The sequence below is a fragment of the Ruditapes philippinarum genome, unplaced genomic scaffold, assembly GCF_026571515.1.
Source record: "Ruditapes philippinarum isolate M1 unplaced genomic scaffold, ASM2657151v2 ctg5_1_1_1_1, whole genome shotgun sequence".
NCBI lineage: Eukaryota > Metazoa > Mollusca > Bivalvia > Venerida > Veneridae > Ruditapes > Ruditapes philippinarum.
Window position 1 is genome coordinate 120560 of NW_026851646.1, and position 15668 is coordinate 136227.

Here is a 15668-nt window from a genome sequence, read left to right on the forward strand (position 1 = left end):
CAAGTAAACTTGGTCCTTTCGTTAGAATACTGTCAGTTTTTTAATGTCACTTCATATTTATATATCGTGACCACCAATAGTGTGTAGAATTTTTTAACATAATGTATCTATTTTGTGTGAAGTCAAAACATGTCTATCTTATATTAACAAAGATACAGTGTAGCAATTATTTATATTTTCTAATATCAAATTGAGCATATATATATCTTTAATATTGTCATCAAGCTACATTCATTCAAGATATGAAGTGTAACGGACAAATGTCTATTAATGCAACTTAAATATTAAAGGTACACAAATAATACAATGTACTAAGAAGAAAAAATATGTAGTAGATTTTTTAATGCTCATTTTTTCCCCATTTGTTTTCAGTCTTAATGTATTACCTTTAAGCCATACCAATATATGAGAAATAATACTGCGACTTTCTTCCTGTACCAGGATGCGCACTTTATATTAATGGGATATTTTAGAGCGATTTCCAGGGAAAACGTGTTTGTAATTAGCGACTGGCATTGCACACAAATGACAGATTTCGATGTTTGTAGAGATAAACAAGTCCGCCCAGGGAATTGTAACAGTCGATTCAAGGTATGCATGATCCATGGAAAACATACGCTCTACGTACTCTTTACATTTTAATGCGCACTTGTGTAATAAATTGTAATTACTTGTAACAGATACATAAAAAAGTGAAAGAACAACAAAGAGTAGATGCAGATGCAGCCTCGTTATCAAACAAATTTTGACAGCGGATTGTAAAGAGTATTTTCAGACATTTAGACCAGTCTTCTATAATATCATAATGAAATAAAATTAAGGTTATAAATTTGTCTAGATGTTATCCTTTTGTTTAATAATAAAAACAATAAAGAAGTTATGGAAGGCAGTGGTTTCCTTTTGTTGTTATAGTACACGAACGCAACAAAATATACGATCCTGTAATTCAATAACTGTATAGGTTTCAGTTGTCTAGCTCTCGTAGACTTTATTAACAGTTTGAATTTTGAATACTGTCAGAGATATGCTAAGAGCGTTGTATTTTGAAGTTAATCTGTCAAAACATTAACCGGTGCTTTGGGCATTGACGGTAACTTGGCACTTACAACTACCGTCCATAAACAGGCTCATTCTAAACAGTCTATTGGACGTTCTTTTAAAGTTTCGTCTTGTTTTTTTCTTATTTAATTGAATGAATCTTAAGTATGTATTAAATTACGGTGCCCACTCCCCCGCCCTCTATGATACCCTATACATACACTTCATTATATCAATAATTATTTTACCTTTGTGATAACTGGTTATTTGATCTTTATTGATTGTATATTGGAAAACAGGACCAGGACCGTTTCTATAATAAATGTACCTATATGTAATTATCTCTTGTGGTCACAGAAATATAACAAAGCTTAAACTATACTGACTTACAAATCTAATCGTAAGATTAACCGTTTTATATACGATGTTTGGAAAGGGCATTCAATATAAAGTATAAATAAATATTCCTTGAATAGAATAATAATGGCTGAGATAGTAGAAATAAATTGCATTTTGAAACGCACTTTTTTTGCTCTCTCGACATTATACAAAAACAAGCATTTGTTGTATAATTAACTTAAACCACTGTTAATTAATTAAGGATAATTATAACCTTATTTAAGCTATTCTGTTCCTGTAACACATATCAATTAGCACACATACTTAATAAAATATTGTCAGGTTTCTTTATTCATAAATCGTGAATAATATTCAAATATTAAGAATAAAAATGTATGTTAAATTAAAGTAGTAAAATATATTATAAAGTATAACATAACATTTCTATATCATTCGTATTAATCAGATTAAATTGCGAAAATTATCATACTAATTGCGGATGTATAGTTAATGTTCATCGTCTTTTTTTGTTGTTGTTTTTTTGTTGTCGTTGTTGTTTGTTGTTGTTGTTGTTGTTGTTGTTATTGTTGTTGCTGTTGTTGTTGTTGTTTGTGTTTATTTGTTTTGTTGTTGTTTATATCATTTAATAATTCAGTTTAAGAGAACTTCTAACATTATAACAAATCATCTCATATTTAGTTTTAATTCAACAACGATATGATAATATGTATTATAGAATAAAATAATATAAATAAATACATATTACGCATTAAGGTTTATGTCAAACATACACAATATAGGGAGAGGTTTGTTTCAGATAGGATCTACACTATGGTTTACGGACACGAAATTATACATACATTTTAATAATGTTTTTAACTAATTCAATTAAAACAATATTTTTGATTAGAATATTTCAATTATAAAGCCACTTACATCAATATCGTATCCCCATCTCTGCATCTTTCTCTGTCTTTTCAGCAAGTACCTTCTCTCCTTCGCCGTCGACTGATACTGCTCCGGTCTCAACCTTTGACCTCTTGTCAGATTGTCCGTCACATAATAACTTGACACCAGACTGAACTGTATGATGATTACACAAAGTAATGTCACCTGAGCGTTTGAACACCTTTGTATTTTCAACATTATATATTCAAGTTACTTACAAAATATATCAAAGTAACTTAAGACAAAACTGGCAATATAAATGAAATTGAGAACACACGCTCCACTTCAATCACACAAAAATTATCATATGAATAAATAATATTATCCAAACAGCTCCGAAGATATGTCAGTCGGGACGGCGCCGGGAAGGTAACTATGCGAAGAAGTTTTATAGAAGCATATCCTAAATATTATATTATAATATCATTATATATTCCATATGTGTGCTCTACATCAATATATCTACATTTTTTTGCCTGTTTTTAAACCCAGAGGGGGAATAAACTTGCTTTATCGCAAGAACCTGTGTTCCTTCACACGTATATCGTCATTTTTTATCTCTGACAAATTGATGTTAACTATCCATTCACTTTCTAAACCTTAAAACCATTCACCGTTGGTGTTCTGTGGTGCTTTTTTAATCCAGACACCGTGCCATGAATTAAAAGGAATAGATACACGTGCGGTTTTTATTTACAAGTTGCACAAAAGAACGCATTATACAAATTAGTTCCATTGGTCTGAACATTTGGTAAAGTCTGGCAATTATTTTTTATGTCAGCTGCGAGGTCAAAGTTGACTTATAAAATTTCACAACAATTTTGAAATTTTACATTCCAATGAACGCAAACATAAGGATTTTAACCTTCGTCTTTTGTGAAGCCGAAACAAACCAATATCACCACTTTTTAACGACCCTACTGATTATCTGTAATTTGTATGTCAGAATTTTAATTTCGATCAAATTATGTATAAACTCCAATAGTGCTATTATAAATATTATAGTTATATTGTATTTGACAAACCTAGAGTATCACATAGCAAGAGCTGTCAATAATTATTGCACATTTGACGTTTTAAATACAAATTGACTTGAAAATGTTCCAAGACATTTTCTGAAATTACAATTATATTTAACCACAAAAAAACTCAACATATTCTGAAATGATTATAGTAAGATTTAATTACGGTTAACAATTTAGATTATCACCGCAATAGATTATGTCGTAAATATGATTTCATGGATGAAAAATTATCATGTTATAACATATAAATATCATGAATATCAAACAAACACATCAATATAGCTACTATGATAGTATCTGGGTTTGGAATTTGTATTTGACTCCGATGTAATGGTTCAAGATACCCGTACAGAGGTCCTTTAATTATATCCCATCTCGTATTTAACCTACAATATTTTCAACTGTTACATAATATGGCATCACGTCAATTATGTAATTTCTGATCATATTACTGTAAATGATTCCGTATGGAATCTATACTGCAAGTTGAACATTAAAATGTGCATGCGGTTTTATTAAGATAGTTAAATAAATTCAATACGATATGTACGAATTATTATTCCCGAAAACAAACATATCGGTTTGACTTAGCTACTAAGAACAAAGTGTTTATATGTTACTTTAGGTGTTATTTCTTAAACATTTTAAAGATTTTTAATATTTCCGATGTTGTCTGTTTATTTAAAAAAAATATCTTATTGGAAGTAAGAAATAGGTAACTATATCTTGGATATGAATAAGACTTAACAGTCAAGTTCTATCGCCAGTTCAGAGTGTTACTTTCTCTCTAAATCGTTAAACTAACATTTCATTACTTTCAGGCAGTGTCAAACGTTTACTAATATGTCCGATATTCCGTCGTTTGAATGAAAATGTTTCAGTATTTTTTACGGTTTTAGATACATGTGGATAGTTGATTAACAAAGGTCATAACTGACTTCAAACTTTAATGTAGAAAATATTGAATACTGCATCAGCCTGTGCTTGGGGATGAAAAAATGTAGCATTCTTCATTGTCGCCCTTGAGCAGACTCATTCAAGCAAAGTCAGAAATTCTCATTTATCAGTTTTTTATTGCTCCTGGAAATATCTCTTTCAGATTTTTTTACTTAATATGATATAGCTGTTACATGTTGCCCTTTACCTCAAACCAGTATGGCTTTGATATTTATTGTATCTTTCTGTTTTCACTTTTTTCTTATTCATTTCAATAATTTTAGACATCGTTAACCAATAAGCCGGTGTTATGGGAAAAGAGAGACTTTCTGTTTTTAAATTGATCTTGATATCTCCTTTTCTGTACGAAATCTGCTGTGGTCATAGTATTATTTTTACAATAGCTTTAGCTCTTACATTTGGTTTGCTATTGCTAATCATGGTCATGCAACTACATAGTTAGGTAAAGAAGTAGACGCTTGTTTTGGTTGAGTCTATTAGTTTTGTTTTGGGGGTGAGTTGTCATACACAAATTTATAATTTATATGCATTTATTTTTTTCCAATGATTGTTATTATCTTATATGCTTCTGGGATTGTTGTTTTATCAATTCATTTGTAAATAAGATTGTTATATGTCTATTAACGGAATAATTTTAATGAACACGAAATTAGTTTACACCTTTATGTGTATTGATAACGTGATGGTTTAAGCCAATAAAAACACATCATTATAATTACAATCAGGCAGAAAGAGTAAATGTAGCAAACAAACTTTGAATTGCAAGTATTTTTTCATATCTTTTCGGCAGGATAAACTGTCTGAGGAGGGCCAGGCATTTTCGTATCGTAAAATGGCTGCCATTTACAGTATCAAGTTATTATCCCAAGCACCACCGCGACTTAGCGCGGGAATTATAAATATAGCTAACCTCGGCGCTTTTTCATATTTTATTGTAATAAATATTTACAAACTGTGTCTTTCGAGTTTTTTTTATCAATATATAACCAATAATGATGTTAATATGAATAAATAATCATATCTCAAATCTGTGACTATGACTTACAATGACATTCTACCTTTAGTGTATTAAAAAGGTTTTTAATTTCCTGGAATTTTATTCTGTGATTATGCTTCAAAGCAGTCAATTGACCGTGAATCTTCTTTTCATATTTTGATTTTCTTGAAATCATTTTCCTCATCTGAAGGCATGCAACTGTAATATGATGATACATTAATACATTCCATGAAAAGGTTTAAAGATATAAAATATCTCATGACATGTTTGTTCATTTTACATTACACCTTTAATGCAGCAAACATAAAAAGTCTTCACAAAAAGTAGTATGCAATCGTACCTATATTACATAATACATACGAATGTATGTAATATTTTTCTTGTTAGATTCCATTCTGGTCTTCTTCCTGTAAACAGAGTAACTTAAATCGTTTGCACTAATTGTGGTAATGATATTTTAATCACTCGGGGTTACTGATTGAATACTCGTATAACTATAGTTTGGGTCTGTCATTTTACTCATTGATCTATGACTCATTCTTTAGATTGAAAACCATCTTTTAGAATGATTTGACAATCTATGTCTTAGTCTGATTCGACTTTAAATAAGAAACGTCACATAATGAATCATATTTTACAATGCATTCTTCGTTCACGTGTGAAACTGTTCTGAACTTTTTAGTTATGTTGACTGTTGTATATATCATATACAATTTAACCACTTGCCCTCACCGCTGTGGGTTCGAATCCCGACAGGAACTTTGTTTTCTTTCATGTGAGGAAGCTATCAAGCTAGCTTACGGAACGTCGGTGGTTCTACTCAGGTGCCCGTTCCAGCCTGAAATAATGCACGGAAGGGCACCTGAGGTCTTTCTCCACCAGTAAAGCTGGAACGTCGCCAAATGACCTATACTGTGTCGGTGTGACGTTAAACCGAAACAAACAAACATATATAATTACACACCAGTGGCCTTGTTAGTTTCCTATTCAAACCGAAAATAATTCCTTAAACTTTTTACACATTTTACAGAAGGTATATAATGGTATATATAATAAAGAGGAAATCACTTGAAATGGGCTACTCTGGTGGACAGTGGGCTCGACGATCGATACAACCAACCACACTTGAAAACGTATGCACATTTATTATATATTCACCACCTTTCGTTCATATGTTTTACAGCTCAGTTAACACTTTGATACAGTATATGAGTTATTAATATATTCTAACTATTAGATAAAATGTTACCTTTACTTAACTTTTGCCCGCTGATTGCAACAGCTTCTGCCCATGCAATCAGTGTAGACCAAGATTAGCCTGTGCGCCCGTGCCTTTAGATTATGGTCTACACTGTTCGCTTTTCAGTTCGTAAATATTTTGAAAAAAAAATATCTTAAAAATGATGGCTGTTTTTCAATTGCAATAAACTTATATTGGTTAGGTTTTTCAGCATTGAAATCTGTAGGAAAACAAAACATTCAATGCCTCCTTTTTTTGCAAGTATAGAAATAATTGAGAGAGTCACCTGGAGACGTTATAAAGTCCTGTTATAAAATGCTTGTCGTGTTAATCATGAACACTAAAATTGTTTTCATATTGTAACACTTTAAATATGTATAAAAAATCTAGAGAAAAACAAAGAAACAAATACTCACGAATAAGCACAATGTAAACAAGGTTTGTATAAAATATCATTTAACAAATATGTATTTAAACCAAGAATATACAACAACAAAAATAAAGAACTGAAATAAATTAAAATACTTGCAAATTTAAATAAAATTGCAACACTTAAGATGAATATGTAGGAATGTTTGATACAAAGAAACAAATAATCACGAATCAGCGAACAAGCCGACACGTCCGCAAATAACATTAACTTTCAAAAATGTATTTTTGATAGGGGACGGCGCCAAAAAAGTGATCACTTCTTTAAACAACCTTTCTCAAAACGAATTCGAGTGTTTGGGGGTCTAAATAGGGCATTTGTTCACCATTTGAGGCCTCAAAAAGAGGGGGGTGAAAAAACTTGAAAATATGTCTATATGAAGTAATGGGTTAAATAGATTCGTGTTCGAGTTTGTGTGGCTTGTTGACATATTTATGTTAATCATTTTGAGATTCTTTTATCAAATTGACTGTTCCTTATTGTTAGACTGCATAAAAGTAAGCACCCAGTTAACTTGAACATATGTATACATGTCATGGTACATATTATCCTAAATAGTATGTTGGTTGTTTCATAAAATGAACATGTATCATAAGAATATATGCATGGTGTTCATATAAAGTACAATTATTCGACGTGACACACTTTAAACTGCTTCTTTAAAACTAAAAGCTTACGCCAGTCACATGCATTCTTTGTTACCATATATTAAAGTATTACTAATTATTATAACTTATTGAAGTATACGCACATATGTTATTTCCAATTCGTTTGGATACAATAACAGGAATGTGTTCGATATATCTTCAGTTATGATTTTGTGATAATTTATCTAGTTGTAACCTTTATCTTGTTTTATTCAAAATGATTTTGTTCAATTATTTCGAACTGATTGATACCATCAATACCTATGAGAGTAACGTGTTATTGCCAATGCTTCTGATAACTACATTTAATCATGAACATACCAGAAACACCCTTGAGGACTATTTTTTGCTTTCACCATCCCTGACATGAGCACTTATGAGACATTCTTTTCGCTTTCAACACGTCCAAAATTATTTTTTGCTGTAAACACTTTTGAGGGACTGCATTTTGCAATCATAAACACATTTCAGGACATCTTATTGCTTTCAACATTTCAGAAAAAAAATTGTTTATCATGAACACTATTCAGGACTACTTTTTGCTTTGAACACTTTTGAGAACTACTTTTAAGCTGCTTGCTTTGAACAGCAAGCGTCTGTTCATTTGTCGACTGATAAGTTTTGTAAGAAGCTTTCTTTTTCTGGTTGTTGTAAAACATCATTGGCTGACGCTTGTTTGACGGGAAGTTCTATTGTATCATTTAAATGCAGTACAACTTCACTGTTAGCTTCTCTACAAAACACTGTGATCCCACTAAACGCAGCTCCTAATAAAATACAAACAGCTGAAATACAAAACAAAAACGTAATAAATGATATGCTAAGTATTTCGTAGTTCTTCATGTTGTCATATAATTGCTTGCTAACTTAGCATATTCGTATTTTGCTGTCCAGATCAAATTATATGTCTTTATTTATAAGATAAATAATAGAAAACAAAGTAAGCGGACGACTTCTCTTTGGAATCGAATATTTTAGGCACAAAGGTTGTGTGGGGTTAAATACAAATTGCTTAGAGCATTTATTTTTAGGAACAATTAATTCCAATTTTTATTTTCTTCATTGTCATTTAACCTTGAATGATGCCGAGCAACTGATGGTGGTACCAATAAACTACAAATATCTCATTTTAGGTTATCTGCCCTCTTAAACAAATTTTCAAATTGGAATTAACCGAAATATGTCCATAGACTTTCCTAGTAATTCATATGTTAGTAACAATTTGAAATAAAAAGTAGAATTTATCAAGTTGTATGGAGCAAACATACAGTTCTGTCAGGGGAGGTAATAAAAATGTGGAATGTTGGCAACTTTTACACTAAACAAACTGTTCACATCTATCCATATCAAGCAGCTTAAAATTGTGCAAACTGACATAATATACCGTAATAATGCATAATTGAGCACTTTCAGGTTTTGCAAGTGTATATATTTCGTTTAAGTCCACAGCGGTATTCTCATAACACTTGTATTAAAAACTACTTTTACAGATGACTTAAAGCCTTTTTCGAAAAATATATAGCAAAAATAAACAAGAAAACTACTTTATATTTTTGTCACAAGATAAATTGAACTGCACACAGAGCCTCATTTGCGAACATACACATTTTGTATCAATAATTATTATTAGATACAGATATTGAAGACTTTTGATATATCTCTGTCATTGCAATTCGGTCTTGTTTGCGTAATATATATGAGAATTATTATAGGTTAAAACACGAAACTAAACATTTTGATAGTTTTGTATGTACTTGTGTTTCTCCGAATGCAGGTTAGAAAGTTGAAAATCATACTTTACGGTTGGTGCGAAACCAATAAGAAATTTTGAATAAACTTTTGCTAAAATACCAAAAGGAATGACAGACAGCTGATTACGCATTCATAAAATTGCCATTGATTTCACTGTATGTGACTCAAATTACTTGTAACTGTAAAAGCCTGGAAATCCATGCAGTGGCTGGCTGCACCGTCCTGAAGATCGCCTATATCATGTGGAAGATATAATTTGCTGTTAGTATTTATTTATAGGAGCAATTAGTGTGAAGACTTGTAATAATCTCTTATGTATGTCATTAATTCTAATTGAGGCTGAGCAACTGGTTAACTGCTTGTGTACAAAATTTTGAAATATTTAAAATTGTTTTAGGGGGATGGAGGGGAGCAACACTGAACTTAAAAACTGCTCATTTTCAGGTCCCCTAACCCTTGATTAACGTTGAGCTAGCATGTTGGATGATCTAAATATTTAATATAAATACCTCCAACAATCATGGACAGTTCATACGTTCCACCTGCATCCACAACAATACCTAAAATATAATATCAATTATTTAACCGTCTATATACGAATTTCACATTATGAAATATTATATCTAGTTAAAAAGATATACATGTACAAGGGTCTTGAAAATTATTACAAGTAAGGAAATCACATATATAAATGAAATGACCAAAATTCAGTTTTGAATGAAGTGTGTACTGTTTATGATTTGAATAATATCATAATATCTCCCGGTACCTTTATAGATGATGAAAATGAAAAACCAGCGTTATTGCAGCTTATTCTATTTTTTAAGTAAATATTTTTCCTGTCTGATTTGTCATATAAGTTAAAATGAGATGGAAACCCGTACTTCTCCACCAGAACACACACATGCGCAAGAAATGGATGAACATAAGGTTCAGGTGTTTCGACGTAGTTCTTTATGCTGCAGGCATTATTTATTACCAAGTAAATAAATATTTTATATAATATATTTAATAATACTCGGAAATAGCCACGTGGTAACACGTCGGACTTGTACTCTTATAGATATCCGCGTAGGTCCAAACCCTGTCAGAGGCCAGCCGTTATTTCTTTGCTAAGTACTGGTTAGTTTCATCGGATTCGAGAGTGTATTTATAAGCTATAAGCATCATACACAATTGAACTAATATGAATTCTGTATAAACCGATTAATATTTTATCTTTGTTTCATCATCAAAGCGCTTTTAAAATCTGATATCCTATCACAATTAGATACTATATCTACTTTACCATCACATGTAAAAGTAAGAATTGTCGAATAGCTGAAACTTTTACCTGCACAAACGGGTCCTATGACTGCACCAATACCACCAAAGCAGAACTGAAGGCCAATAGCAGTAGCAACATAACTTATCTCCACAAACTCCAGGCTCACTGCTGTTATAGTAACATAACAACTTCCAAAGAAGAGTCCAAGAAGCACTGTGTATATCACATGTCCAGCAAAATAATCGGCAGTGAAAGGATATATGAAGGTTGCTATCCCTACAATGAACATTGTTCCAGAATATAAAACTGTGTCGTTTATTCGATTCAAGTTGGCAACAATACCGGTTAACAAGCGACCAAATAAAGACAATATCCCTGATAATGATATCAAAAACGAGGCTTTAACCGCGGAGAAACCTTTGGTAACTATAAATGTAGGTAAATGTAGATAAACAAGATACGTGCCAAGACAATAAAAGAACATGCACAAAAACAGGCATACCATTCCTTTATTTGTTAGAACATGAAGATATGGTTTTACACTGGCAAATATATTTCTATTTGAACTTGATTTAGTTGAATCAAACTTTCTTCTCACTTGGGTTTGTAATTCTAATTTGCTTGGAAAACACATTTGGCCGAATGTTATAATATTGGCTGTTAGTGCAGCAAGAATAATGAAGAATCCGGCAGGACCATAGTAGTCACGGGCTAATTGCACAACAGGCGCCAAAACGAACAATCCTGCCCCAACTCCGGACAGAGCTATACCAAGCGCAAGGTTTCGTTTCCGTCTAAAGTTGAAGCCGACGACTACCATTGCAGCAGTATACCCAAGAGCAGCACCAATTCCTTAAAAAGAATATCATATAATGGAATGTCTTGGTTAATTTGTTAACTACCAGATCACATATTAGTGTGGCAACTTGGCATATCAAATTTATTCACATGAAAGTTTATCAAAATAGACTTTACCTAAATGAATACAAATACAAAACTTGAACCTGCCTAATTGTTGGTTACTTATTCAGCATATGTGTAAATGTGTCTTCAATAACTTCATTTTGCCCTTCAAATTTAATGGGTCCGTTTGCGCCAATTGAATTATGAAGGGGTACTCTTTAGTGTTAAGCAAACTGTTTTTTTTTTCAGTTTTGGTTTTGATAATGAACTGTTATGGTTATTATTTGGTTAATTATATACATACTGATAACGATTTTATGTTATGTAAATCTTTCCATTATATTTAGTACCTAAATAAAAATCAAGCATTCATCAATCAAGTTTTTATACAAACTTACTTATTCTGAAAAAAGTGTCGGTTATATTTATACACCTTCGAGTTATGTTAGCATTATACTGCCTAAAATAAAGTTATTTTTTACATCTTAAAGTAGAACGCGACACTTTGCGAACTTTCGAATGGCGTCTTCAAAATTGGCATGCATAAAGTTGAATATATTTCAGATTAGATTCCGTTGATTTTATTTCAATAGACTAAGTGTCAGCCATTTGTTTGTACACACGACGTCAAAGTTGACCACCAAAAACCCATTTTCGAGCATATCCTTGACAACCGTTACGGATATCACAACGCCAAAGCCGGACAAAAATTCTTAAATTCTACAGTATTCGACGGGTATTATTCTATAAAGTTTATCGTTTTACGCCTAAAAAAATGTTTGAAAAATGGAAAGAAAATTGTCAATTTTGTGTAAAATTTGACGTTCAGTGTAGCCACATTTTTTGGCTTTAAATCATCTTATTAAACATTTCCTGAAATAAATTTACAAGACTCTACTCGAAATTTCGCAAATCACAACTCTGCTTACCTGCAATAATGCCACAAGTAAATATAGCCACCTCGATGGTCTGTGCGAACGCTGTTGCTAAATAACCAACTACAAAGAACACCCCTGATAATGTTATCGCAGTTCTGCAACTAAATCTGTCGATTACTACTGTTGATAATGGCCCTGTAAGACAGATTAAGTGCTAAGAATGAAAAGATATTCTTCACGTTTGGATATATGATTAGTTATAAAGATTTTTGACAGGTTTTATTGGCCTATATAAACAGTTGTTTGTACATATAATCTGAACCGTTGCAAATAACCGTTTCAATACGGCCATATAACTTGTCAAGAATCTTTAATACTGCAAACCTCCTTTATTAGAGAAAAAATGAAAGTACATCATAAATCTACTGTAGTCACTGTAGCCGTCTATATAGATTATATAAACGTCAAAATAATCCAATGAAAAACGATGTAACAAACGTGGAGAGATTTAAATAAAGACTGTTTGAATAACTACAAACAGCGGTACGAAATAATCATATTGTGAGCATCAAGAAGTAGTGTGGTTGTAATATGAAACGCATATCCCGGAATCGCATGGGACTTGTTTCGAAAAATGAATATACCTCTTTGCTTCATTTCAAATAAGTTGGGTTTTTTTCTTATTTTACGAGGGTCACATTATGAACCATACCATAATATAATTTTAATTCAAACAGGAAGAAATATACATGGACACTTATAGTACGGTGACCTTAAACATGCAGCAAAACTTTGGATACTTTGCCCATAAAATGCTGTTAGGTTTTTTGTTGTTTTTAGGGGGTATCGTTTTTTAGTTTTGAAAAGTAAATCTTACTCGTAAATATTTTTCTAAGCATTTACAGTACATTTAATTCCAAATATTTGAAGAAAAAACAAGAATATATAAGGTTAATAAGTAAACTTCGGTTTACGTTGTCGGTGCCTGACACCAGTTAGCATTTAAATAAACTTTTGTTATTTTAAACATATTAAATGTAAACGGACAGATTTCAGAATTTGACAAATCGTAAATTTTTAGATGAATGAGCTTAACAAATATTTATATAAAAAACATTCTATTATTAAACATAGAAATGTGACATACATTACATTTTGACGTTGTTTTAAAGTACTCGATTCAATTATATGCTACTAAGAAATAAGGTTATTTATCTTTTATATTTTATTTCATTTACTTGTATATTTATGATTTATCTATTTTTGCTATATATTATAGAATATACGTGAATATAATAAATACCTCCTAGTGACATGAATGCGGTGTGTAATGCCCCAGCCCAAGATGTTAAAGACACGCTCTCTTCGTATCTGTCCAACAAGGAAGAATGAATTATTCCTACTGCATACATTGAGTTACCAATCAGGAAAAATGTCCCAAAACTTGCGAACAGAACAGCCCAGGCCCATCCATTGTCCAAATCACTAAACTCATCGTGACAACTCGTTAAACATTCCTCAGTAGAATCCTGTTCCTTCAGTACGTCTTTCTCTTGGTCTTTGTTGACCATTGTCATCTTAGTGCTACTAGTATGTCGATCTGGAATTTCGTTAGTAAAGAATAAACAAGACGATACGTTTTAAGATATGTTTGAACAACTCGATGTGTGAAAATTCATTTCTGCTAAAATGCAATAGTGCGTATTGAAACGACTGGAAAATCAATACCCGAACCTTTAAACAAATAAAATCCATAAAGATTATACAATAATCTAGTAATTCTTAAATCTTTTAAAAATCATTCTGCCTTATTTTTGTATTTGTTTGTGTACTTATTTAAACATTTCGCTAGTTTTCAGATTTTAACTCCAATTTGAAATGCTACCGTGCATGCAAATAATACGGTATGTACATAGTAAATAACGAAACATGAAAAAATGTTTTAATGTAGAAAAAAAACACATAAGCAATGTCACTATAAATTAAACTTATATAAAAATATGTATATTAGCATTTGCAATAATTGTACAATGACAAGCGTTACAAGTCGATCGACCGTGACGAATTTTGTACCGATATCTTAACACTCGACAGCTCTTGCAAGTCAGCTATTTTGAAAGATATTATACTTAAAAAATAATCTCTAATGTAGAGGCATTTATAAAGTTGAAACGTTGCATTTTAATTTATTCTCGTTCTCTTTATGATTTTTAACTCATTAGCGGCCAAATAAAAGTTTAAATAAACATTTTCAGCGGTATGTGTAACATTTAAATTGTGTTTATGTAATGATACATTGCAACCTGTATTTAAAAATTATGATATTTTTAAGTCAGACCGATCAAATATTAGGCAAAACATACGTTTTCTTGATAATTTGTACTGATCAGTTTCATAAAGGTTTTTCTATGTCCACTATAGATTAATAATATGAATAACATGCCAGATGAAATTTCCGGCATGGGTAAAACTCACGGAAACGCCAGTCTGCTATGCAAGAACATTTCAGTGATGTGTCTTACCAAATTTGCAGGCACTTCTTGGAAACATTAGTACAAAACAAGCTTTAGATTAGATTAAATATGGAAATTACGCTGTTTGTACCTGGGGAAAATAGTTAAGAACTATAATTTAATACCATTACACACATGTCATTTTTATTTCATGAAATAATAAAAAAAATATTCTGGAATAAAACTTTTATCTATCAAGCCAGAAAAATGTGTTGACAAAAAGTTACAGATGACACCAACACAAAACATTTGAAGATCAAACGTAGTAATTTATCACGTGGATTTAAATATCAACTACATATACACAAAGGGGTACGGCTCATTGAATGTTCACAAAATATGTATTTGATGGTAGAAAACATTTATCCTAAGTCAGAAATGAATTCTAAGTACATTCCCATTACACTATATACTTATATATAGACAAGGGTAACAACTCCCATAAGAATGTGTCTATGCCCAATCAGGGTTTTTGCCTCGCAGTTTTTTACACGATACAGCATAAATAAAAATGAATTATGCAATTTGTAGTCGAATGATTTATCTATCGAACCAATGTAAAACTTTTCTTATATCTCTTATACTTAACGAGTACTGGCCGTCAAAGTAACAAAAAACTGTTCATTTTCGCGAGGTCGACATCGATCGTGGCTACGCAGGAAACACAAAGTTACACGACTGTTGCAATCGTTGGAGATAATATCACAAGCATTTATCATGCTGGGCAATTGAAA

General features: G+C 31.5%; 2 protein-coding genes across 2 annotated transcripts in view; both read right to left on the reverse strand.

The window, feature by feature from the left end:
* The window catches only part of LOC132730159 (interstitial collagenase-like), a 75854-nt gene extending 72858 nt beyond the window's left edge, over window positions 1-2996 (reverse strand). The window contains exon 1 of the mRNA XM_060716194.1: window positions 2314-2996. Within this exon, the coding sequence (XP_060572177.1) occupies window positions 2314-2523 (210 nt within the window). The 5' untranslated portion in view covers window positions 2524-2996. The remainder of the gene's footprint in view (window positions 1-2313) is intronic.
* A 4181-nt stretch (window positions 2997-7177) lies between these two features.
* Window positions 7178-14044, reverse strand: LOC132730418 (monocarboxylate transporter 4-like). Its single transcript, XM_060716374.1, has 5 exons — window positions 13725-14044; window positions 12473-12616; window positions 10707-11492; window positions 9883-9933; window positions 7178-8406 (listed from the first exon to the last, which is right to left on the reverse strand). The coding sequence occupies exons 1-5, from the start codon at window positions 13996-13998 to the stop codon at window positions 8222-8224; spliced, it is 1440 nt and encodes a 479-aa protein (XP_060572357.1). The 5' UTR covers window positions 13999-14044; the 3' UTR covers window positions 7178-8221.
* Between the last annotated feature and the right edge of the window lie 1624 nt (window positions 14045-15668).

Bases quoted from the DNA above. Each gene is read 5' to 3' on its own strand.
- LOC132730418 (XM_060716374.1), bottom strand. From the start codon at position 13,998: ATGACAATGGTCAACAAAGACCAAGAGAAAGACGTACTGAAGGAACAG. The intron at 12,617-13,724 runs GTATTTATTATA...TCTGTCTTACAG, and splicing joins CGCATTCATGTCACTAGGAG to GGCCATTATCAACAGTAGTA. The intron at 8,407-9,882 runs GTATTTATATTA...TTTGTATTTCAG, and splicing joins ACTGTCCATGATTGTTGGAG to CTGTTTGTATTTTATTAGGA.